Source organism: Aulonocara stuartgranti (genome assembly GCF_965226115.1).
Source record: "Aulonocara stuartgranti genome assembly, chromosome: 9".
Lineage (NCBI taxonomy): Eukaryota > Metazoa > Chordata > Actinopteri > Cichliformes > Cichlidae > Aulonocara > Aulonocara stuartgranti.
In genome coordinates, this window is record NC_138960.1 from 36,480,118 (window position 1) to 36,506,216 (window position 26,099).

At 43.7% G+C, this 26,099-nt stretch overlaps 1 protein-coding gene across 8 annotated transcripts in view; it reads right to left on the minus strand.

Moving 5' to 3' along the window:
* Window positions 1-26,099, minus strand: part of LOC309714356 (receptor-type tyrosine-protein phosphatase mu-like) — a 220,385-nt gene that overhangs the window by 138,849 nt on the left and 55,437 nt on the right. For all 8 annotated transcript variants that reach the window (XM_082546726.1, XM_082546722.1, XM_082546725.1 and 5 more), the window contains exons 3-9: window positions 16,462-16,629; window positions 16,275-16,384; window positions 10,204-10,282; window positions 9,389-9,504; window positions 9,103-9,277; window positions 6,864-6,976; window positions 6,352-6,532 (exon numbers count right to left, since the gene is read on the minus strand). In XM_082546726.1, the coding sequence (XP_082402852.1) occupies window positions 6,352-6,532; window positions 6,864-6,976; window positions 9,103-9,277; window positions 9,389-9,504; window positions 10,204-10,282; window positions 16,275-16,384; window positions 16,462-16,629 (942 nt within the window). The remainder of the gene's footprint in view (window positions 1-6,351; window positions 6,533-6,863; window positions 6,977-9,102; window positions 9,278-9,388; window positions 9,505-10,203; window positions 10,283-16,274; window positions 16,385-16,461; window positions 16,630-26,099) is intronic.

Sequence of the window (26,099 nt, forward strand, 5' to 3'; positions counted from 1 at the left end):
CAGGTTTTCAGTTTTACTCGATTTATCAATGTCTGCTTCTCAGGATCAGCTCTGATACTGACACCTAGGCTTTTTACCACCCACAGCTTTAAACGTATTGATCGTGTGCAGCTGCTCGTCCAGCAGACGGATGTCTCAAGAAGCATTTAAAGATGTTATTGATTCATTTTGAGGCTCCACCCACACGGCGTTTGTATTCAGAGCTTTCCTCCCTCTGTCTTTAAAGGACTCATCAGCTCTGCAAACATCTGATTTTCATGAATAAACAGATGAGTGAGCACACAGAGGACAGACGTGGTTACAAAGTGTCCAGGTGCATAATGGGAAATGCAAGAATCAGTGTTGAATGAGAATGTGTTTGATTGTTCTGCCGTGTTTACCTCTGACTACATGTACTACTAAATGTAATAAAGTTTGTTTTTACATGGCAGTGTGTATGTGAATAATAATAATAACAATAATGAAGTAGAAGAAAACATCAAGTGACTGCAGAGAGATAACACAGCCTTCTCTAGACGGCCTGAACTGAAAACAAATGTTTGTTACATCAGTGAAGCTTTATCAGAGTTTCGTTTATACATCAGAGGATGAATAAAGTTTGATTGAACACACCACAGATCACAGGGAGATGTTCAGACGGCCTCGCTGATCCTGATGGAACGTGAAGAGTTTGTCGCACTGATCAGTGATCAAGATGAGGGTATGAAGCAGAATGTGAAATGACGAAGTCCTGTTTATCTGCCACCACGCTGAGTCGCCTCACTGAGCTCTAAGTCCTAAAGCTTGTATGATGGACACACTCATCCATTATTGACGACACACACACACGCAGGCTGCTTCATAATTGATCAGCACTAAAATGAATAAATAAAAGTGAGTTGAAGAAAGAGACGAGTGCCATCAGAGCGAATGTTGAGAGTGTGTGTATCACAACACTAACAGTGTGTGAGCCCTCAGTCACACACACACACACTCACAGTTTTTAACATATCTTTGGTTTCTCCGTGTTTCCTGCTGTCAATCTCAGAGGAGCGCTTGCTTTAGTCTGCTGACAGTCCCAGAGAGGTGGAGGTTATCACACAGACTGACACAATCACTTTGTTTTGTGATCTAGGACATACTGAGGAACCAAAAAACTCTCACCGACTGTGAGAACACTACCAAGGGCCATTAGAACCTCATACAGGCTGTGAGAACACTACCAAGGGCCATTAGAACCTCATACATGCTGTGAGAACACTACCAAGGGCCATTAGAACCTCATACAGGCTGTGAGAACACTACCAAGGGCCATTAGAACCTCATACAGGCTGTGAGAACACTATCAAGAACCATTAGAACCTCATACAGGCTGTGAGAACACTACCAAGGGCCATTAGAACCTCATACAGGCTGTGAGAACACTATCAAGAACCATTAGAACCTCATACAGGCTGTGAGAACACTACCAAGTAGGACTGTGTGATATGACTAAAATCTCATATCCCGATATAAGATATTTATCGTCCCAACAATGACATAAATCACAAAAGTTTTACATTTTCTGTAAATTCTGTGAATCTCGGGCAGCTCGACTTGTGTGACGTGCTTTCAGCTGAGTGTCGTGTAGCTGGAGTCGAGTGTTTTAACTGATGAGAGATGAGATGATGAGATAGCCTTTATTTGTCAGTTGCAGGTCTTTTGCCCACAACCGAGATGACAGACCTTGCCGACCGTACATACAATACAAACATCACATTGGGGAGACAGGTCAGGCCAGGTAGCGAGGAAAAAAAAACACTGAAATGTGCAACACAAAAGGATAATACAGGAATGCACAGGTATCAACACACCATAACACCAGACTTCTCGTTAAAGGGTGTCAATAGCATTCAGAGACCAGTTGATCAAATCCATAATTCTCTTTTAGGTTTTAGACACAGACTGTGAGAGAGTGTTCCAGGGAAAGTAATACAAAAAAGACACGAGACTAGACAAGGACATAAGAACTAGCAGGAAAGATAAGGGAGAGGAGAAAAGTGCGTCCGCCTCCTCCGAGAGCCAAATCAAGATGCACGAAACGATACATTTTTAGACACAAGTTGTAACGGCTGCCGTTTTCTTTGTGAGTATTTATTACACGGCGTGCTGCGGGGAAAAGCCTGCTCTAACGTTGGAGTCTAAGGTTTATTTTGAGCACCTGACTGCTCTTTCTTTGCTTCTCATCCGTAAACTCTCTTCATACTCTTTCACGCGATTCTGAGTCTGACGTGGGGACCCGATTGCACCATAATTTGCATACTACAGTTTTCTGACTTTTCATAACCAAACCATGTCCATGCTACAGAGGTGGCCTCTCATTTAGGAATCAGGGCTCCATTTGTTTTGACTGGACCTTCTGTTTGTCATCATTTCAGTTTATTTTGAAAAATCTCAACAGGCTCTTCAGCTTCATTGTGAAAGGTTTATGTGGAAAATAAACAGGCGGACAGCGGAGCCACACACTGGGTTTACTGTCATTGTTGCTAATGACAGCGTGTAAAAAAAGTCGCTTGTCTCTCCGTAGTGTGGTTATTTTAAATATAAGAGAAAGAGAGAACTTTAAGAGATTACTATAGCCACTACAGTGACCATCAAAACCATGAAAAAAATGTTGCCATAAACAGTTTATTTTGTGACACCACGAAACAAAACGATAGTGTAATATGAAACGATAGATTTTTTCATATCGTCATCCGATATATATATTGTTATATCAAACAGCCCTACTACCAAGGACCATTAGAAACTCATACAGGCTATGAGAACACAGCAGACCTCATCCACACCATCACCGCGTCACCATGAGCAACTAGAGCTTTCTTAAAGACCATTAGCACAAAGACCCTCATCAGGTCTCATTAGAAATGCAGCAAAAGCTGTCAGAGCTTTATCAGCACCAATGATTCACCACAGACCCTTACAATGTCACCAAGAACCATTACAGCCTCCTCAATGACCGAAATAACATCAGTGATCATCAGAACTTGACTGCTGGGCATGTTTTTCATTTTTCCTCCTGGAATAAGAGGCTCTCAGTTGGCTTGTACCAGGAAGTGCATCAAGAATCCAAGTGCATGTAGGACAGCACACATGCGCATAACAGCCTTCAAAAGCACACTAAAGGATGAACCTGCTCCTCACTGTCACAGGTCAGTGTGACAGGAAGCCTCTGAGGGTGGGGGCTATGGAGGGTGTAATGGGGGGGGGGGGGGGGGGGGGGGGGGGTTCTACAGACACACAAGTTTATAGGAACATGACAGTGGCTGCGAGGTGTTGAAATGAGTCATGAAGCAGCAGGTCTGAGACGCCGGCATGTTGAAACCTGACACAGTTGTTCACAGTGTCGCCACTGGAACGACTGACAGCAGGACTGGAAAACATGAAGTTTGGAGGCAAGCACACAAAAACACGTCAGCATTGGAAACATCTGCATTGATTTTGATTCATATTTTGTTCAAACATGACTTTTTTATGTTGAAGTTTTTTTTATTATTTTTTTTCTTAAAGGAAATTGAAGTGAATGCTTTTATAATTATCACTGTGGAAAATAGAGGTGGTGTAATGCTGACATGAAAAAACTTGCACACTTTCTTTTAACCCTTTAAAGCCGGCCGTTTTGCATAACTATTTTTAAATCCCGGTAGCACTGCAACCATGTAAGCTAGCGCAATAATCTTTTTTGCATATGAAACCGGAGAAGTTGTACTTACATCTTATGCCATCAGCTTGTCCTCGGTCACGGTTTCCTTCCATATATAGCTTTGCAAAAACTGCATAAAAAGCGCTTGCAGCAACAAAAACATAATATTCCAGAAACACGCTTTGCCGATCCGATCAGCTGTTTGTAACACTTCCTACGTCCATCAGCGCGAACTATCGCATGTCCGCCATGTCCTGCCCAAAACCGAAAGTGACGTCATTTTGCGGAAATGTAGTTTTTTTTTACCATCGGGGCCTTATAAGCCTATACTGGTGTCTTTCAAAGTTATGTTTGACTTTATGACTCTCTGTATTGTTTCTGGGATGCTTAGGACTCATATTGCACTGCTGGAAATAGTTTATTTTGATGCACATGCGGTTTTTTTGCAAATGTGCACTATAATATTTATTTTAGTTTTTCCTGCAGTGTATAAAAATTGGTATATTTCAAAAATAAAACTATGAAGACACTTAAATAAAATTTCCTGTGGTGGGAAACTATTTTGTGCAACTTTTTTGTATTTACAGTTTTGAGGGATAAGCCTCTTAAATTTCTCTAACTAGAAATTTTTTCAATTTTTTTTGCAGTTTATCGCATTCTTTGCAATTTTATGTAATTACTATGCACTCAATGCATACATATTATTACAATTTGGGCTATAATTGTTGTATTGATGTATATCAACTTGAAATTCTCCCAAAAATGTCTCTAGAGCATGTAAAAATATAATATAAGCTCTGGCGGACTTGGTTCTATGGTAGGTCTTAAAGGGTTAAGCTGAGATTGATATTATCATCACCTAAAAAATAACATTGTGGTTTTCTTTAAATTATGATTGTTTTACTAAATATTTTTGTGAATCTAAGTGTCTGCTGATGTTCTTTGTTTAAAAATATAGTTCCTCTTTGAAACACAAAGCTCTTTGTTGCTGTTGATAATGTGATCATGTAAATAAAACTTATACTGACAATAATGTAAGCATATGGGTTATATTCTTTCTATAAATTCAAACACAGGTATGTGAATAAAAACAGATCAAATGAATCTGAATTATGAAGACTGGCACTAATAATAATTACAACGAATAGAAACGTGTGGAACAAGCAAACACTCCACAGATGAAGTAACAACTGCACCAGCAATAAAAAGGCTGCACCTGTGTAATTAGCGAGCTAATTGCTAATAACATCCAGTTTTTTGTTTGCGTATGTAACCCAGTGTTAATTTGGTTATCTGATATTGTGTGATATTCAGTATATATGTATATACCTATATTGGGTGTTATAAAATGTTCTTCAATGATTTTGAGTTTTTTTTTATTGCTATTGGTTTGCGGCTGCTTTACGACAGTCGACTGTGGTAGTACATCCTAGCGGGAGGGGCTATGAGCTCACGTGGCTTGTAGCTGTGCCAGAGAGCAAGCTGGGGTGAGCTAGCGGGGAATATCGCCTTCTGCAGTAGCCTTGAAAAGGACTATTGTTCGTTCTCCTGCCAGACGCTTCGCTGCTGTGCTGCCTTACTGCTGTGCTGCCTCGCTGCTGTGCTGCCTTACTACTGTGCTGCCTTACTGGTGCCATTAAAGGACAAGCGGCCGCCATCCCTTCATCCATCCGGACCTTGATTATTTGGACCGAAGTACTCACACACACGCCCGCACTCAGTGCCATACACTCTCTTTATTTTGCTGGCCAGCTAATACCATTTGTTTTTTTTTTGTTTTTTTTGTTTGCATTCACAAAGACTATCCAAAGACATTTTGGTTATTGTCAAATAGACACTCTTTGATTACGGACTGAGGAGGTTGTGGTGTTACAACCCCAGGACTGAGAAAAAGGACTCTTTACATAATATATTCACTTGTCTCCTGGTTAGGAAAAGTGACTATTGATGGAAATATTTTTCTTCTTCTTGTCTTTGTTTACATTGTATCCCAGAGAAGTTTTAAGTTGTTCAGGTTGAAACATTTGCATTCAAAGTCGGTTAAGTTTCCTTTGATATATCAGTGTCAAGCTGATGTTTAAGAGGGTATGTTAAGGACAGATGTGCTCCAGTCCATCAATCCTTTAAAGTGCTGGACACCGATGGTAAATTGCCATCAGACCCTAAATAAATTGTCCTCTGCTGTTATCCATATTGCTTCACTCATTCTTTGGTGAGTAGACGTATTGGTTACACGTACACACACACACACACACACACACACACACACACACACACGCACACACACACACACACACACACGCACACACACACACACACACACACACACACACCTGCGGCACAGTGTGTTGGTGTGTTCATTCAGGAGATTAACTGCTAGCGTAGTGTGTACGCAGTAGCCATTAGGAGCTAATGAGTGTGATGCTAACAAAGCTGGCTGTCTTAAGGAGCTCATCGTTAACCATTAGCCACCTGATGAGCTCAGTGCTAATGCAGCTTAGCACGGTACGCTAATGACTCAGCCATTAACCTCCTAATAAGAGCAGTGTGAGTGGAGCCACACGGTTAGCTGCTAGCTGCTAGCAATCACCCGAGGGTCTCTACAAAACAAAACCAACTATGATGACATGAAACGGCCCTCATCACTGATTGGCTGCAGGGTTCGACCATGTGACCTCACTTTCACCCACCTGCACACTTGGTCCTGGCTCTGAGCGGTGGCCCGGGGTTCCCTGTGCCTCCATCCAGGGGCCTGGTGAGGAGCACACTGATCTCATACTCTGTGTCGGGGTCCAGATGCCCGATTTTATGAGTGGGCTTATCAACCGGTGTGGTGTCGATCAACATGCCTGCTGTCGTCCGATACTCAACCTGAAAGCGAGCACAATGTTACAGGTAGGCTGCCCCAGAAGTGGACAAAAATCACCCGACCAAAACAAATATAAAGCAAATTCCTGGATCTAAACTTTCTTTGAAAAAAAAAAATGCACGCATATACATCTGCACATACATACATACATACTATAGAATTGTAAGTTCTATGCATTACAGAATTCTGCCACAGTTTGTGGCTCCAGCGTCTAAACTTTCTTTGACTATTAGCCTGTTAAAGGGAACAGCAGGCTGATAAGCTAACTATGCAATGTTAGCCAATGTCGTAGCTGTAGCCACACTTCTGAATCAGTGACCAATCAGCACTCACGTCTCGCTCAGTGATTGGTCCGTCCCCATTGATCGAGTTGGCGTTAAGTTGTATCCACAGGTAGGTGGCACCAACTGCTGTCAGCTGAGGAGGGGCGATGGGTACAGGGGGCTCTAAGGGACAAAGGACCAAGATCAGTCTGACAACACACACATGAACACTCACACACACATGAACACTCACACACACATGCTCTTCTGGGTTTCACTAAACTCTTGACGAGGGAGGAAGGTGTTAATAAGACAATTAATATTCGTGACCTTCGGCGAATCACGGCAGACCTGGATTCTATTACCCAGAATCCCCGGTGGTGCTGCTCTACTTCGTCTTGACCCACTTCATCAAAAACACACACACACACACCAGCCAGGATACAATGATATCTGTTTTTCACGTTCAAGTTAATGTTCACCTGTGTGTGTGTGTGTGTGTGTGTGTGTGTGTGTGTTATTGTATCAAACACACATACAAAGTCTGAGTGACAGTTCAATCAGAGGTTTAACCGCCGGGGATTGTGGGGATATGTGTCAGGTCATGTGACCAACAAACACCTCCTCACCTGTTATGGTGTTTGTTTGCTTAGAAATGGCACACACAGACACACACTTAATCCTTGTATTGATCAGCTCAGCTGTGAGTAATGTCACTTGGATCTGCTTCTTCTCACATCTACAGACACAAACTGAAATCTGAACTAAACAAATATAAAAGTATATATGAGTGTGTGTGTGTGTGTGTATAAAAATAAAACTCGGGTTTCAAGCTGGGGTCCTCAGTAGCTTGAGGGTCCTGCGCAGTATCTTAGCTGTTCATACTGCACTCTTCTGAACAGAGATCCCTGATGTTGTTCCCGGGACCTGCTGGAGCCACTTGCCTAACTTGAGGGGGTCACTGCCCTGGTCAGCACTGGGACCACTCTTACCTTCGCTCTCTACAACTTCTTCTCCAGCACCGTCAATCTGGTTATCAAAAACCAGGCCTGTACGTCCAGGTAAAAGCACCTACGGAGCTGCCAGAGCCCCGCCCTACATAAAAGGCAGATTCAACATGAAACTGTTTAAAAGCTGCAAACTCAGACGCTCTCTGCTCATCATCCTCCGCCTGGCTTTACGATCCTGAACAAAGAGCCCTAACAGCTGGTAGCGCAGTGCTAGTTAGCATCACCCAGCATGGTGTGCAGTGGGACCTATTTCTGAATGTGCAGTTAGTGTGTCACAAACACTTTGTTGTGTGATGGAAGAGTGCGATATAAACTGTTGTCTCATCAGTTTGTCGTGATATAATCAGAGTATGAAGTGGGTGCTCCACAGCGCCTCTGGTGGCTGAAAATATAAAACAGCGCTGTGATCCCTCAGCGCACATGTGACACAAATACAGAAATAATGAAGTCGGACATCCATGAAACCGTCACAGGCTGCTGATCGATTACTGATGGATCCCATTGATCTGCTGTGATTTCTCCTATTTAGACTGAAACATGCTTAAATGTAAAATCGCAGAATTATGTTCATTTAAGAGAATCTAATAAAACATGAAATCATATTTATACTGCTGGTCTCAGCAGGCACCATCAAATGTGCCGCCATGACTAAGCCGCGAGATGAAGGCTAAACGCCATCGAGGCTCATCCCGCGTTCCTCCGACTCTTCAGCGTGATGGGGTAGGAAAAAAGTGTGGATGAAAGCTACGCTTCAGAGACGCCTGACGGCTCCGTCGCACCGAACACGGTGCGTTTAACGAGTCATCGTTAACACGCTGCGGGCCCGCATGTGCGTTCGGGTTAGGGCGCCAGCACTCTGACAAGCAGCGCCAGAAAGAGGAGGCTTTTACTTTGGCGTGATTCATCTTCACAGAAACATTCTGACAAAACGCCGCCGAGACTCCCGCCTTAAAACGGCGCTCTGACTTTCTAATGAGGCTCTCCTCTAACCCCGCAACACACACACACACACACACATACACACACACACAGTCACAAAGCAGTAATGAGGAGCTTTAATAAAACTCTTTCTCGTTTCACGGTGGAGTCATTAAAATAAAAAACATGACAAACTGCAGCTTTGATCTGCAGCGAGAGACAGACGAGTGAGGGAGGGGGGTGAGGAGAGGGGGAGGGGGTGAGAAGGAGGGACAGGCGTCCTCTTGTGGAAGACAGGATGATCAGTTTTTTAAGCTTCACATTATTCACATCACTTAAATATATTCAGAGATTATCAGTCAATAAGAGAGCAGCACTCACGTTTGACTGTGAGGTCAGCATAGGAGGACACGCCCACCCCTCGCTCTGATTGGGTGATGCAGCGGTAGCGTCCAGAGTCTCCTTTGGTCGTGTTGTCCACATTGAAGCTCGCCACATAACGCCGAGCATTCAGCGGTTTGGTTTCCCGTACCGCGGCCTGCCGACCGCCCATTCCCTGCCGAGCACAAACACACAAAGTGAAGCAGCCACATACACACACGCCACGCCGAGTGCAGTCTCGCCGCGTGGTGCTCATGTTACTGACTATGGATTATTGATAGATCACCTGCAGGTACAGCAGCAGGTTGCTCTGCGGACGTCCATTGACGGTGCAGTGAAACGTGGCTGTCTGTCCTGCGTTCACCTCCACACCTTTGATATGGAGGAAGTGAGGGGTGCTCACTGAGGACAGGAACACGTAAAACACTGAGGTCAGAGGTCACACACTGCTGACATCACCTGACTGACCATGCTACGGTAACAGTGAGTCTTCTCTCCTCTGATCTCTTCAGCCGAAAAACAAAAATCTCTACAATCCAATTAGAAAATGGATTCTGGAGGATGCAGGTAAGTGTGTGTGTGTGTGTGTGTGTGTGTGTGTGTGTGTGTGTGTGTGTGTTTTCAATCAGTTTATTGAACAGTGTTGACGTGAAGTAAGACAGCAAGAAAAAGTTCAGGTCAAAGATGTTTACTCGAGGTTTTTCTTCCATCAAAAAGATGTGTACACACACACACACGCACACACACCACCCTATGTGTGTGTGTGTGTGTGTGTGTTGTGTTCACATAACAAAACAACATAAAAATAGGAGTATTCAGTTGAGCAAGTAGATAAACAGAAGGATGGATCAAAGTCCATGCTAATCAACTTATATTTTAATGAGCTCCCCTGCCTCCACACACACACACACACACACACACACACACACACACACACACACACACACACACACAGTGACCTTGATTCTACAATACCGGCTCAACTTTTAACATTGTTATCCAATTAAGTAGCCAAACGTCGTTAACCAATTAGGAACTTGTTCTACAAGGGGGCGGTGTCTTCCTGTGTGTCTGTGTGTGCGTGTGTGTGTGTAAACTTACTGCACTGGTGTCCCTGCAGTGAGATGTCCTTGATGGCCAGAATGCCTCTGTGACCGGTGCTGACCGCCTCAAACACCACCTGCACCAAAGACCAAACACCAGCTGTGAAACCTCAGACCTGCTCGTGTTGATAGTTTTAACCCTTTAACGTCCACGCATCAAGAGGCCGCCTGCTTCATTTTGGCTGTAAAGCTACAAAATAATTCTCATCTCATCACAGTGTCAGATGTGTAGTTGTCAGTTACCACGGTGTCAGATGTGTAGTTGTCAGTTACCACGGTGTCAGATGTGTAGTTGTCAGTTACCACGGTGTCAGATGTGTATGTCTGTGAAGGTTCTCAATCATCCAGGTCATCGTAGTCTAAGGAGCTTGCAAAGAAAAGCGTCTGGACTTCTTTAAGTTGCTTGAAGACGTTTTACCTCTCATCCGAGAAGCTTCTTCAATTCTAAGGTCAAATGGTGGAGAGTCCCAGATTTAAACCTAGTGGGAATTTCCCCCCACAGAGGGACAAAAGGACCCCCTGATGATCCTCTAATCGCCTGAGCCAAGGTGTGAAACTGGGTGTGGGTCGCAATCAGCCAGGGACTCCCCACCCATTTGACCTTAGAACTGAAGAAGCTTCTCGGATGAGAGGTGAAACGTCTTCAAGCAACTTAAAGAACTCCAGACGCTTTTCTTTGCAAGCTCCTTTGACTGTCAGATGTGTAGTTGTCAGTTACACAATTACCACGGTGTCAGATTTGTAGTTGACAGTTACCAGTGTCAGATGTGACCCTGACCGCGGCTTTTGTCAGTGTTTTCTATTTGTGTCCAAAAAGAAAGAATCTCTGATGTAAGTCAAACATGACTACAGACATCAGTTCAGATTCTCTGCCTGTGAGTTTGATGACTTTAACGTCAGACCGTTTTCTTAATAGTGCTTATATTTTCCATCTGAGTGTAACGAGTGGGCCCAGCAGCGTGCCCTGAGGAACTTCTAACGCCATGACAACAACTTCATGAAGCCAGAGAAAATTCCCCTGCCATATACGTCCTTGATAACCCTCTCTGACACACATTCAGCTGTGTGTGTGTGTGTGTGTGTGTTGTACAGTCAGCATAGAAAATGGAGCCTTACTTCCTGTTGCCGCCCATAACAGGAAGTCCTCCTCCCTCCCGTCTCTCTCAGATATGACTTCTCTTCCCTTCATTCTTCTCTCCTCCCTGCATTTCCTTTTCCAATCTCTCACTTCCTGATTCTTTCTTTCAGTCCTCCCCCGCTTCTCCCCCCTCCACTATCTAATTAAGCCTGTCACTAATGAGCTAGCAGTGTTGTTACCGTGGTGATGCAGCTAATTAGTGATGGCTGCTGTGATGACAGGATGGTTGTTCACAGGCAACAACACCTGCACGTGTGTCTGTGTGTGTGTATTACAATCTGTGTGTTACAGTGTGTGTGTGTGTTAAAGTGTGCGTATGTGTGTTTGTGATACAGTGTGTGTGTATGTGTGTGTTTGTGTGTGTGGTTGTGTGTGTGGCTCCCTGCTGTGGGACTTGATGGTTTATGGGCCGGCGTGCTGACCTGCAGACAGCAGTGTTTGTCTGTCAGACTCAGACAGATGTTGGACAGATGCAGCTGCAGTGACCTCTCCGTTGCCAGGACAACACCTGAACATTGTGCAGGTGTTGACTTATCAGCTGAGCTAGCGTGGTAATTAGTCTGTATGGGAGCAACAGACACCGGCTAATACCGGTCCAGTTTAGGTGAAGTCGAGCATAACAACAACCAGCTACTGCTGGTGACAAATTCGTAGATGGGTATAAAGGTCAAACGTAAATGAGGATTAATGCAGCACTTTTCCAGCATTAAAGTAACTGATCCAGAGTTCAAAGGTCACAGTGTCATGCCAGCGCTACGACCATCCTGGACACAGATCACAAATTGGAGTCAGAAGAAACATTAATGGTCAGAGAAAGCAAGAGCAAGTCACCGTGCCCAGCTTTCAGAGAATAGAATAGAATAGAATAGAATAGAATTCAACTTTATTGTCATTGCACATGCACAGGTACAGGGCAACGAAATGCAGTTTGCATCCATCCAGAAGTGCTTTAGTGATATAGATATATTACAATATATATTAGCAATAATATAGATATGTGAGTATATTACAGAAATGGGTCTATTATGTTATAATGTACACGGTATGAGGTATGTTCTGAATATTCTATAACTATAAGTATGTACAGGCTGTAGTGAGTACAAGCTATGTACAGGATATGAACAGGATATAAATATGAAAAACTATACAGAATATGAAATAAATAACTTTACAGAAATCTGAGATATAAAGTTATACAGAAATGGGAACTATGCAAGTTGTAAACAGTTGTAGGGTTAAAAATTATCGAATGTACAGAATGATTATTTACACAGAGCTATACAGTAGTGCAGTTAAGATAAGTGAGATATACAGGGAGTGCAGAATTATTAGGCAAATGAGTATTTTGTCCACATCATCCTCTTCATGCATGTTGTCTTACTCCAAGCTGTATAGGCTCGAAAGCCTACTACCAATTAAGCATATTAGGTGATGTGCATCTCTGTAATGAGAAGGGGTGTGGTCTAATGACATCAACACCCTATATCAGGTGTGCATAATTATTAGGTAACGTCCTTTCCTTTGGCAAAATGGGTCAAAAGAAGGACTTGACAGGCTCAGAAAAGTCAAAAATAGATATCTTGCAGAGGGATGCAGCAGTCTCAAAATTGCAAAGCTTCTGAAGCGTGATCATCGAACAATCAAGCGTTTCATTCAAAATAGTCAACAGGGTCGCAAGAAGCGTGTGGAAAAACCAAGGCGCAAAATAACTGCCCATGAACTGAGAAAAGTCAAGCGTGCAGCTGCCAAGATGCCACTTGCCACCAGTTTGGCCATATTTCAGAGCTGCAACATCACTGGAGTGCCCAAAAGCACAAGGTGTGCAATACTCAGAGACATGGCCAAGGTAAGAAAGGCTGAAAGACGACCACCACTGAACAAGACACACAAGCTGAAACGTCAAGACTGGGCCAAGAAATATCTCAAGACTGATTTTTCTAAGGTTTTATGGACTGATGAAATGAGAGGGAGTCTTGATGGGCCAGATGGATGGGCCCGTGGCTGGATTGGTAAAGGGCAGAGAGCTCCAGTCCGACTCAGACGCCAGCAAGGTGGAGGTGGAGTACTGGTTTGGGCTGGTATCATCAAAGATGAGCTTGTGGGGCCTTTTCGGGTTGAGGATGGAGTCAAGCTCAACTCCCAGTCCTACTGACAGTTTCTGGAAGACACCTTCTTCAAGCAGTGGTACAGGAAGAAGTCTGCATCCTTCAAGAAAAACATGATTTTCATGCAGGACAATGCTCCATCACACGCGTCCAAGTACTCCACAGCGTGGCTGACAAGAAAGGGTATAAAAGAAGAAAAACTAATGACATGGCCTCCTTGTTCACCTGATCTGAACCCCATTGAGAACCTGTGGTCCATCATCAAATGTGAGATTTACAAGGAGGGAAAACAGTACACCTCTCTGAACAGTGTCTGGGAGGCTGTGGTTGCTGCTGCACGCAATGTTGATGGTGAACAGATCAAAACACTGACAGAATCCATGGATGGCAGGCTTTTGAGTGTCCTTGCAAAGAAAGGTGGCTATATTGGTCGCTGATTTGTTTTTGTTTTGTTTTTGAATGTCAGAAATGTATATTTGTGAATGTGGAGATGTTATATTGGTGTCACTGGTAAAAATAAATAATTGAAATGGGTATATATTTGTTTTTTGTTAAGTTGCCTAATAATTATGCACAGTAATAGTCACCTGCACACACAGATATCCCCCTAAAATAGCTAAAACTAAAAACAAACTAAAAACTACTTCCACAAACATTCAACTTTGATATTAATGAGTTTTTTGGGTTCATTGAGAACATGGTTGTTGTTCAATAATAAAATTATTCCTCAAAAATACAACTTGCCTAATAATTCTGCACTCCCTGTAATTCCTACAGAGGCTATATAAAGTGCTAGTGGTTGTGAGTGGTGGTTCACTCCATGTTATTATTGTGTGTTTGAGGGTACAGTTGTCCATTGTGGGTGTGTGTATGTCCAGTCCATGAGTTAACGTGGGTCAGATGTCAGGAGGCAGAGTTCAGGAGTCTGACAGCTGTGGGGAAGAAGCTGTTCCGGTACCTGGTGGTCTTAGTCCGGAGGCTCCTGTAGCGCCTCCCAGAGGGCAGGAGGGTGAAGAGTCCATGTGATGGGTGACTGGGGTCTTTGATGATTTTCCCAGCCCTTTTCAGACACCGCTTCCTGTAGATGTCTTTTATGGCAGGAAGTGATGCTCCGGCGATGCGCTGGGCAGTTTTCACGACCCTCTGCAACGCCTTCCGGTCCGAGGCAGAGCAGTTCCCGTACCAGACTGTTATACAGTTGGTCAGGATGCTCTCGATGGTGCAACGATAGAAGTTCACCAGGATGTCTGAGGACAGGTGGTTCTTCCTCAGGGTCCTCAAGAAGAAGAGGCGCTGGTGAGCCTTCTTGACCAGCTTGGAGCAGTTGGTCGTCCAGGTGAGATCCTCGGAGATGTGGACTCCCAGAATGCAATTAGCTTCAACAGAACCGCCTCCAACGCAGTGGGGGGGGGCCTCGTAACTTACAGGTAAGTTCAGGAAACATTCTCTCCCATAAGGCTGTTATGAGGGGGGAAACAGTCTGTGTATCAGGCTGTAAATATGCTTGTTTTAACATGGGAGTCTTTGGGACTGACTCACTGCTGCCTCTGCTGGACGTCAGAGAAACTGCAAGTGGTAGAGACATGACAACAACAACACAGAATCTATAAAGAGAGCTGCCTGTGAGTGGTGCAGGTGGAAACACCTTTGTGAATGCTTTCATGTGTTTGTGTGATTTTAATAAGTCCAGCGTCAGACCGACAATCAGCCATAAGTGTTCAGAGCCACACGACTGAAACGCAAAATCACTTCTAAAATGTTGGACAGTAACAGGAACAGATTGGGACGTTGAGTCCAGAGGTTGTGCTGTCGACGGGAGGAAACATTTTTTGGCACTAGAAGGTTCCCGTGGTGAGAAAAACTCACTTCCTGCTGCTGCTCTACACCAAGTGTGCGCCTATGTGTGCGTGTTGAACCAATTAGCAGCAGCCCTCGTGTGGTTTGGAGATGACAGAGCTTTTAAAGCCACATAAAAGAGCTTTCAATACGGATCAGCCACATCCAGAGCGAGTGTGTGTGCATTCGCCTGTGTATCTCTGTGAGGACCACTGCAACTCTCAGGACATGTGAGGATCGCTTTTTGGGACGGAGGGTCCAGACTGGGGGTCAGGGTTTGGTCAGTACCCCAACCACAGTCCTCGCAGTGATAGAAATACCAGCGTGTGTGTTATCTCGCTGCTTTCAGACTGCTTTCAAACACACAATAATAACATGGACTGAACCACCACTCACAACCACTAGCACTTTATATAGCCTCTGTAGAAACTATCTACACCCTCACTTATCTTAACTGCACTACTGTATAGCTCTGTGTAAATAATCATTCTGTACATACGATAATTTTTAACCCTACAACTGTTTACAACTTGCATAGTTCCCATTTCTGTATAGCTGTATATCTCAGATTCTGTAAAGTTATTTATTTCATATTCTGTATAGTTTTTCATATTTATATCCTGTTCATATCCTGTACATAGCTCGTACTCACTACAGCCTGTACATACTTATAGTTATAGAATATTCACAACATACTTCATACCGTGTACATTATAACATACCATAATAGACCCATTTCTGTAATATATTCACATATCTATACTATTGCTAATATATATTGTAATATATCTATATCACTAAAGCACTTCTGGATGGATGCAAACTGCATTTCGTTGCCCTGTACCTGTGCATGTGCAATGACAATAAAGTTGAATTCTATTCTATTCTATTCTTTCCAGCCAATCTCCCAGTTTAGTACCACCTGGTATCACACTATTCAGGTAAAACCTGTCAAAAGTAAACGTGCGTGTTTGCGTTAGGGTGGTTTACCTCGTAGTGATTGGGCCAGAAGGTGGACACAGCAAGCTCCACCCCCTTCCAGATGTGGTAGGAGGGGCCTGAGAAGTTAAAGACAGGAACTCCCAGAGGACTACTGTTCTCTGCAGGAAACATATACACCGTCATCATCTGAGAGCTCGGCCTACACTGACTAACCTGCGCCAGTGTTCCTGCGTACCTTTGATGTAGACGTTAAGCGTAGCGGGCACGGCACCCTCGCGCCCTCCAACCTGGTAAAACAGGAAACTGAGGCAGTGCGTGTCGTTTTCTCTGAGTGGCGGTAGTAGCAGCTGAGCGCGCTGACCACCATAGCGACCTGACGTGTTCACAAACAGGAAGGAGGAGCCTGCGGAGAGGAAGCAACACCTCATTATAAACAGCCAAGATAAAGTCCTTAAACAGTGACAGACTTCAAAATAAAAAGCATGTTTGTATAGAAATATGTCTTTTTATTTACTTTTAAAATCTTTGTGTATGTGAACAGCACATAAAAAACTGAATGAGTTAAATTTAAAATGGTTTGAATGCAAAACGGGTTAATAATGGTCAGAGGGTCCGGTGGCGCCAGTGTCCGGCAGCCTCGCCTCTGTCAGTGCGCCCCAGGGTGGCTGTGGCTACAATGTAGCTGCCATCACCAGTGTGTGAATGTGTGTGTGAATGGCTGGATGACAGGTTGTGTAAAGCGCTTTGGGGTCCTTAGGGATTAGAAAAGCGCTATACAAATACAGGCCATTTACCAATAAACATGTTTATTAGCATATTAATACATATGATTAATAAACATGTTAATAAACATCAAACTTTCTCACAGTGAACATGTTGAGGATTAACACCCATCAAAATAAAGTCAGACTTTCAGCTCAATGTTTCTGATCATTTATTGGAGCGAATGCCAGACAGCACAGCCTTCAAAATAAAAGCATGTGTGAGGTCACAGGATGGAGAAAATGAAAAGGAGTGAAGACGGTGGGAAAGAGATGAAACAACAGGAAAGGTGAGTCTATTTGTCAGTATGTGACAAATAGGTGAAGTGAGAATAGTGAAGGACGGAAGTGACGGACAAGGTTCAAGGTTCTTTATTATTTGTCACATGCATAGTTATACAAGTATAACACACAGTGAAATGTAGCCTGACGCGCTCCTCGACATGTGCAAAAATTGGGGGGGGGGGGGGGGGGGGGTGTAGAGGAAGAACATTATATATATATATATATATATATATATATATATATATATATATATATATATATATATATATATATATATTTCGGTTCGGTACGCATATGTATCGAACAATACAACATTTGTAATTTCTTTTATCAATTTTCCTTCTGACGATGCTGTCTGTGTTGAGCGCTCAGTGAATCTGTGTTCGACTACTCCGCCTAGGCTGCACTGTCGAGCGCAGATCCACTGAGCGCTCAACACAGACAGCATCATCAGAAGGAAGAGCGCAGGGCAAGCTAGCGAGACAGAAGTTAAGCTCTCCTTGCAACAGGCAAATTGAACCTCATTCAGATCTGGCGTTTGGAATTATTTTGGTTTTCATGTGACGTATGACCCTGAAGGTAAGCGAGTCATGGACTAAAGTAAAACAGTATGTCGGATGTGCCATGCAATGCTCAATTACATGGGTGGGAACTAGTGTGTTAGCGCAGTTAGCTCGTTAACGTGTTGGCCGTCTAGCCCCATGCACGGAGTGATCGGCGGTAGCTCGTTAACGGAGATTTGCCGTGTTGTGGCGTTAAGGTCATTTCAACGAGATTAACCTGAAAGCACTAGTGGGAACACAACGAATATGACTGCACATTTACGCCGACATCATCCTAGTGCAAAGACAAGTGGAAGCAGACAAAAAAAAGCAAGCATGCTACTAACTTTAGCCGAGTCATTTAGACAGCTGTTAGCACATGATTCTCCTTATGCTGCTGAGAATATAGCCCAGAAGAAGCGGATAGTATAGCTTTTATTTTGGAAAGAGACATTTCTCTGTAATAAACTCTCTTTTCCAAAGATGAGTGATTCCTCAATCAGATACAGGGCTCGCAATATCGCTAGCCCGACGTCCTGGAGCTAGCGATTTTTTCCAGTCGGGCTACCAAAATCTATCTCTTCCCTGCCCGTCGGGCTATTGTAGGAAGGAAAAATATATGTCAATGCTTTTGCATTCTTTCAGAAATGTAGCTGGGTAATTATGTCATTGGCATCGGTGAGCCACTGTCAATATGTGACATATTGAAGTCGCGTTTGAATTTGCGCTTGTTTTTTTGCTTTCACTTTGCAATCGTGCGAACTGTGTATAGAGAGCGACAGCACTGATCTGTGAGTGATGATAATTTGTGCACCAATTCCTCTGACATCGTCTTATTAATCGTTAGCTTACTATGCAAACATGACAAGTGAAATCTCCCGCAGCTTAAACATGTGAGAGGTTGATCGCGCAGAGAATCGCTGAGCTTATGTGAGTGAGTGTGTAAAAGCATTTCAGTTCTGCTGAGCCAAATAAGACAGGTCAGGGTGAAGAAGTGACAGCCAAAGAAAAGCTTACCACAAAACGGAGAAGTTATGACAAATCAGACTATAAGAAAGTGCAGCTTTATGGTTTCATGGACAAAATAATTTCTGTGGCTGCGATATGATGAGCTAAATAACCAGGGCTGCACATAAGTGGTCCGCAGGTGCGCATTCGCTGTCAAAATAAAAAACACGCACAAGGGTTAGGGTTAAATTTAAAAACTGTACTTTTGAATTAAAATATATATTTATAATTTTTTATAAATGACAAATTAAAAATGCATGAACATTTTTTTGTATCGAAAAAATATCGAACCGTGACACCAAAGTATCGAACCGAACCGAACCGTGAATTTTGTGTATCGTTGCACCCCTAATATATACATATATATATATATATATATATATATATATACACATATAGTATATATATGTGTATATAAGACAGCACAGAGGCACTAATCATGGCAGCACAAGAACAAGCTCTGAGTACAAGATCCATAGAGGCTGGGGTCTATCACACCAGGCAAGACCCCAGGTGCAGGCTGTGTAAAGATGCCCCAGAGACAATCCAGCACATAACAGCAGGGTGCAAGATGCTGGCAGGCAAGGCATACATGGAACGCCATAACCAAGTGGCCGGCATAGTGTACAGGAACATCTGTGCCGAGTATAACCTGGAAGTCCCGAGGTCAAAATGGGAGATGCCCCCAAGGGTGGTGGAGAATGACCGAGCTAAGATCCTGTGGGACTTCCAGATACAGACGGACAAAATGGTGGTGGCTAACCAACCGGACATAGTGGTGGTAGACAAACAGAAGAAGACGGCCGTAGTGATCGATGTAGCGGTTCCGAATGACAGCAATATCAGGAAGAAGGAACACGAGAAGCTGGAGAAATACCAAGGGCTCAGAGAAGAGCTCGAGAGGATGTGGAAGGTGAAGGTAACGGTGGTCCCCGTGGTAATCGGAGCACTAGGTGCGGTGACTCCCAAGCTAGGCGAGTGGCTCCAGCAGATCCCGGGAATAACATCGGAGATCTCTGTCCAGAAGAGCGCAGTCCTGGGAACAGCTAAGATACTGCGCAGGACCCTCAAGCTCCCAGGCCTCTGGTAGAGGACCCGAGCTTGAAGGATAAACTGCCCGCAGGGGCGTGCTGGGTGTTTTTATACACTGGGTGAATGTGCAGTAGTAGCAGCAAGCAGGTGAATTCTGTACATTAATATGAATAGACATCTGACTATTTTACAGGATAGACAATATAAACATATTTAAAATTAAAGGAATTGAAATGTACATTGTGCCTTGGTTTAGTGTCTGGAAGAGTCCTGACTCAGTCAATTATAGATGATGTGAGAGGGCGGGTGTGTGTGTTTAGGGCACGGATGGCTTGGGGATAGAAGCTCCTCTTGAGTCTCTCTGTCCTTGCCCGGAAGATGCGGAACCTTCTACCAGATTGCAGAAGTTGGAACAGTTTGTTGCCAGGATGGGACGGGTCCTTCAGTATCTGCGCTGCTCTAGTCTGGCATCTCCTGGTGTAGGTGTCCTGAAGCGGGGGGAGAGCAATCCTGCAGCAGCGTTCTGCTGTACGGATCACTCTCTGGAGAGCTTTTTGGTCCTTCACACAGCTGTTCCCGAACCACGATGTCATGTTCTGTGTGAGGATGCTCTCCACAGCGCCTGTATAGAAAATCCTGAGGATCTTTGGAGAGACCCTGAACTTCCTCAGTTGTCGTAGGTGATACAGGCGCTGCCTAGCCTTTTTGGTCTGGACCTGAATGTGGGCAGCCCATGTCAGGTCTGAGGAGATGTGGACACCAAGATACTTGAAGGACTGCACCCTCTCCACTGGAGCTCCATTGATGATAATGGGCTTGTAGTCTCTGTGCTGACCCCTTCTGAAGTCCACCACCAGCTCCTTGGTCTTGCTGACGTTCAGCTGGAGGTGGTTGTCCTGGCACCACGATGCCAGATTCTTCACTTCATCCATGTAGGCCGCCTCATCGTTGTTGGAGATGGCACCCAACACCACTGTGTCGTCAGCAAACTTCACAATGGTGTTGGAGCCGTGGGTGGCCACACAGTCTGAAGTGTAGAGGGAGTAGAGCAGTGGCGAGAGGACACATCCCTGAGGACACAGGGATGCTTACCCTGAGGGTAAGCGACTCATGTTGTAACCAGGGGCGGATATAGAAGGGTGGCATGGGGTGGTAAGTGCCACCCTAAAATGATCCCTTGCCACCCCAAGTGCCACCCCAGTCTTGCATATGACAGTGTTGTTTATTAAAATAAGATAGCATTAACAGTTTGAGCGTAGTTACAGTCAACAGTGAATATAAATGCTAAAACTGAATATATTGCATAGTGTTCCCCCCCTGCACCATTAACAAATGGTTCAGCCCATAGGTGGACCGGCTTTTTTCTTGTTTTCAGTAGCAAGCGATGCTTATGATTGTGCCAGAGCACATTTTGAACAACACCATGGGAATTTCAGATTTCACACAGGCAGGTGGATGTTACACTGTGGAAATGGAAGGAAGGTGAGTGTTATTAACCCTCTGTGGTCCACGGACACGCTGCACCTCCAGATCACATGACTGATGTAAGCTGACACAGCAACAAGCTGCAGCCACGCTGAGTCTCTGTTTCAGCCAACATTGAAAGTTCGGACTTCAAAGTTTTTAAATTTTAATTACAGGCCAGTAAATCCAGAGTTAGGATAATATATATCAGCCACGCTTTTTTCTAAATACTGTCGTCACGTTTGTGTGTGTGTGTGTGTTTTAAGCGTTTTCTAAGGACAGCGTGAAAACAGTAAAGAAAGGAAAAAAGCCACCTCTTTCCTATCAGTGGAAAAATGCACCATGTCGACCAATTTTAAAAAAACAGTCCACATGTGGGATTTGGTTGTTTAGGAAGAGGGGAAAGTTTTGGGAGTGACGGTAACGACAGCGAGAGAGAGAGAGAGAGAGAGAGAGAGAGAGTTTAGATGTGGGAGATTTGTGACGTTTAGCGTGGCGTGTTTACTTAGTGTGTTGTGGTATCTTGTGTAGTTGTTCTGTTGTGTAGTCGTTTTGTTTAGTGTGTGAGTGAGGGCACTAATGAATGTCACAAATGCACATTTGCAACGTAAACACTGTCACTAAGTAGAAAACCAGCGGAGTGATACACCTGCTGTTGTCAGGCCTGCAGGTTTGTCCCTGTGCTCTTCTGTCTTTTGGTGGACAAACTTGTTTTTTACTGGCACACATCATTTGTGGGGCATCTTATTGCAACACCTGATTGTTCTCTCATTTTAGTTTTAGTAATATTTTTAAATGGTTTTAGAAAATGAAAAAAAAAAAAAAACGGTGTATTGGCTGCATTTTTAGATAAATAGTTGTTTATGTTTACAAAATGTACATTTTATATTTGCATTTCAAGTTATAAAAATTTACTCAACATGTCTGTGGTTTTTGTTTACAGTAATAAATACTGCTAAGATTTTAGGTTCTTTGTGTGATTTCAGATCAGTAATACTAATGCAGTATGTCAGTGAAAAAACAACTAAATTCAGTTGAGCTGAAAAGATACCAAACAAGGCAACGGGGAAAAAAAATAAAATGAAACAATCTGAGGGTGAAATACAAACGTAAACTCAAAACGAGTCAAAAATGTCCGGTTGTATTTCAGACCTCAGTGGGTTAATGCAACAAATCATGAAAAATTAGGTTTAAATTTTTGCTCATGACAGTGCAGATTTCTGACATTTTGTGTAATGTTAATGTAATTTTGTAATTTTTTTTCTATTTAAGCTGTAACAATGTGATTGTTTTCTAACAAAAACAGTGTGAAACTTAAGTTAGACTTGTGTTTGTAAATGAAACGCCTGTTGTTGTGTAGCTTTCTGGATTTTATACTTATTGGGCTACATATTTATTTATTATACAGGCTATACAGTACATACCATCACCATGTTTTATGTAACTATAGTATGTAATTATGTGGGCTACAGACAATAATTAAGTTATAGACTATATTTATATGAAAAACGTGTATACTTACTGCATTTGAATCATTTTAACCATGTGTAACCACCTGCGTATGTTTGGGGAAAAAAAAAAGGCTTTGATTTTGCCACCCCATTTGATTTCTTTGCCACCCTCATGCCACCCTAAGAAAATTAATCTAGATCCGCCCCTGGTTGTAACTGACGTCAGACGCCGGAGATTTTGGCGGAAAATTAAAGCGAATGGTAGTTTAGAATTGAACAAAGTTTCTTTAAGCTTCAGTATTACCAAATATACTAATCAATTGTCATATAACTAACAACATCTGTCCTATCATCTCTAACACCCTGGAGGACAACGGGGAGAGTTTAGACGCTCTCCAAGATTACATGCCGGAGGACACCGTAAAGAACATCGCCTTCGATAGAGTGCATCAGCTCTGTTCTAGGATGCCTTCTGGACCCAGTGGAGGTGGTGAGTGACAGGAGAACGGCGGCTAAGCTGTCATCCCTGATGGACAACATCTCCCACCCCATGCAGCAGACTGTGACAGCACTGAGCAGCGCCTTCAGTGGGAGACTGCGGCACCCACGGTGTGGGACGGAGAGATTTCGCAGGTCTTTCCTCCCCACTGCTGTCAGACTCCATAATAAAGACTTTAACTGATCAAGCACACACATCCATACATGTGCAATAATACTAAGTGCAATAATCCTTTCTGTCATCGTTGTATTTTTACTCAGTTGTATATAGTATTTGTATTTGTATTCTATTTTTATCTTATTGTATATTTATTTTATTTTATTCTACTGTATATAGTATTTTATTTTATTCTATTCTGTACAGTTGTGTACTGTATTTATTCTTATTGTATTCTAATTTTTGCCTCATAACTTTTGCACTGTCCACTTCCTGCTGTGACAAAACAAATTTCCCACGTGTGGGACTAATAAAGGTTATCTTATCTTATCTTATCTTATCTTATCTCTTGGGGGACGTGAGGTCGCCGGCCAGGAGACCACGTCCTATTGTGGCCAAATTCGGCCACTTCAAACAAAAGGAACAGGTGAAAAGCCACGGCAGGAAATTAAAAGGAATCGACTTCAGCGTGAACGACCAGTTCCCCTGGAACGACACAGGGTCCTCTTCCCAATCCGACGCGGCCTCATTCAGAAGGGCTCCCGCGCTGTCATCGCTGTGGACCGGCTGTACGTGGACGGACAGCTTCACTGCGACCCCAACATCACTCGGTGGCTGTATTAACCTCACACCAGATAAGAATCCGCTACACCCTTTCCCTATCCACTCACGCTAACTTGTATTAACATCTGTTTAACTTACCGGTATCAAATGGCATCTTAAGTGTGATATGATCGCAGAATTAACACCAATGGTTCATCAATGGTTTGATTGAAATGTTTCTGGGGTTTTTTTTCCTTCTAATTTTTTTTCTCTCTTTTTCCCCCTCTTCTTTTTATGCTGCTCACCCTTGTCCTTGATTTCTTTCTTTTTTACTTTCTTTCACTGCTTCGATCACCTGCTTCCAGACTCATCCACAAACAACATCCTTTATTTCGACATTATACGCACAGCACGATCACGCACAATCACGCGCTCAACGGCAGCACATTTACATCAGTCAGACAGTGCACACAGACCTACAGGATACACACACTTAAGCCAAGCGTACTCATATTAGTAAATATGCACACACATAGTCAGACTCAGGGAGCATCTCGCCACACATTTTTTCTCTCTCTCCTTCTCTTTATTTATGAACAAGTGATGTATTCTTTCCACCTGTCTAAGCGACACACACAGCGTACATCCCTAGTTATACACACACATCTATGGGTGCACTGAGGTTCATTACATGGAATATAAATGGAGCTGGCTCCAGAGAAAAGAGGTTAAAAATATTTAACCAACTCAAAAAACTACAGGCAGATGTTGTCCTTTTACAAGAGACCCACAGACCTCTTAGAGGTTCGAATGAACTTAAAACACCTGAGTTTCCCAATGTGTTCTCAGCTTGTTATAATTCTAGACAAAGGGGAGTAGCAATTTTAATACATAAAAATATTAATTTCACAGTACTCGATACAGTTATAGATCCAGAGGGCAGATTCTTAATCATTAAACTATCTATACTTGATAAAAAGCTATGTATTGCAAGTATATATGGTCCAAATGTTGATGATCCCTCATTCTTTCACGGTTTTTTCAGTGCACTCTCTGAACACTTAGATGGCACACTTGTTCTTGGAGGCAACCTCAACCTTGGACTAAATGAAGACATGGATAGGCTCCATACAGCAGGAACTCAGCGTAATTGGCAGTCCACAAATATAATCAAACAGTATATGAGCGACTTTGGTCTTTGCGATGCATGGCGCTCCCTTCACCCCAGTCAAGATGGCGCCGAGTATGGCAGCCTCGTCGCGAGCTCCCCCAAGCAACGGCTTTTTTCTGTGTTTAATTTTACTTTTCCTTCATTTTTTCGCGAGTAGCACATGTCTCCTTGTGTACGACCGACAAACCTTACTGGACATAAAAGACCGACTTTCTTATAACTTTCCGGAGTTCAAGTTTTGCAACACGGACGCTCCGTTCGCAGACCCCCCATTCATCTCACCTGAGACGCCTTTGTTCTCTGGCCCTGGAGGCCGCAAACGCCGACGCAGAGGGAGAAGATCTGGCGTTCTGGTTCGACTGAGACGGCGCACTAACAGACCACCGTTACCCAGTTTATTACTGGCTAATGTGCAGTCTCTGGAGAACAAGCTGTGCGAGCTTCGGGCACGGATCTCATTCCAGCGAGAGATGCGGGACTGCTGCGTGATCTGCCTCACAGAAACCTGGCTATCGGACAAGGTACCAGACTCCGCAATACAACTACCGGGGTTCTCCGTGCATCGCGCGGACAGGTCACAGGATCTTACTGGGAAAAGCAGAGGCGGTGGTGTGTGTTTCATGATCAACAACAGCTGGTGTGATTATGCAAACGTGCACCCGGTCAAATCCTTCTGCTCACCGGACCTGGAGTACCTGATGATTAAGTGCCGGCCATTCTGGCTACCGAGGGAATTTACAGCAGTGATTATTACGGCTGTTTACATTCCCCCACAAGCCGACACTGACCGAGCACTCAGGGAACTGTACAGCGCGATCAGCAGCGAGGAAACCGCACACCCAGAGGCAGCGTTTATCACAGCCGGAGACTTTAATAAGGGAAACCTGAAGAAAGTCTCACCCAAACTCCACCAACACATCCACTTTAACACTCGTGGAAATCGGCTACTCGACCACTGCTA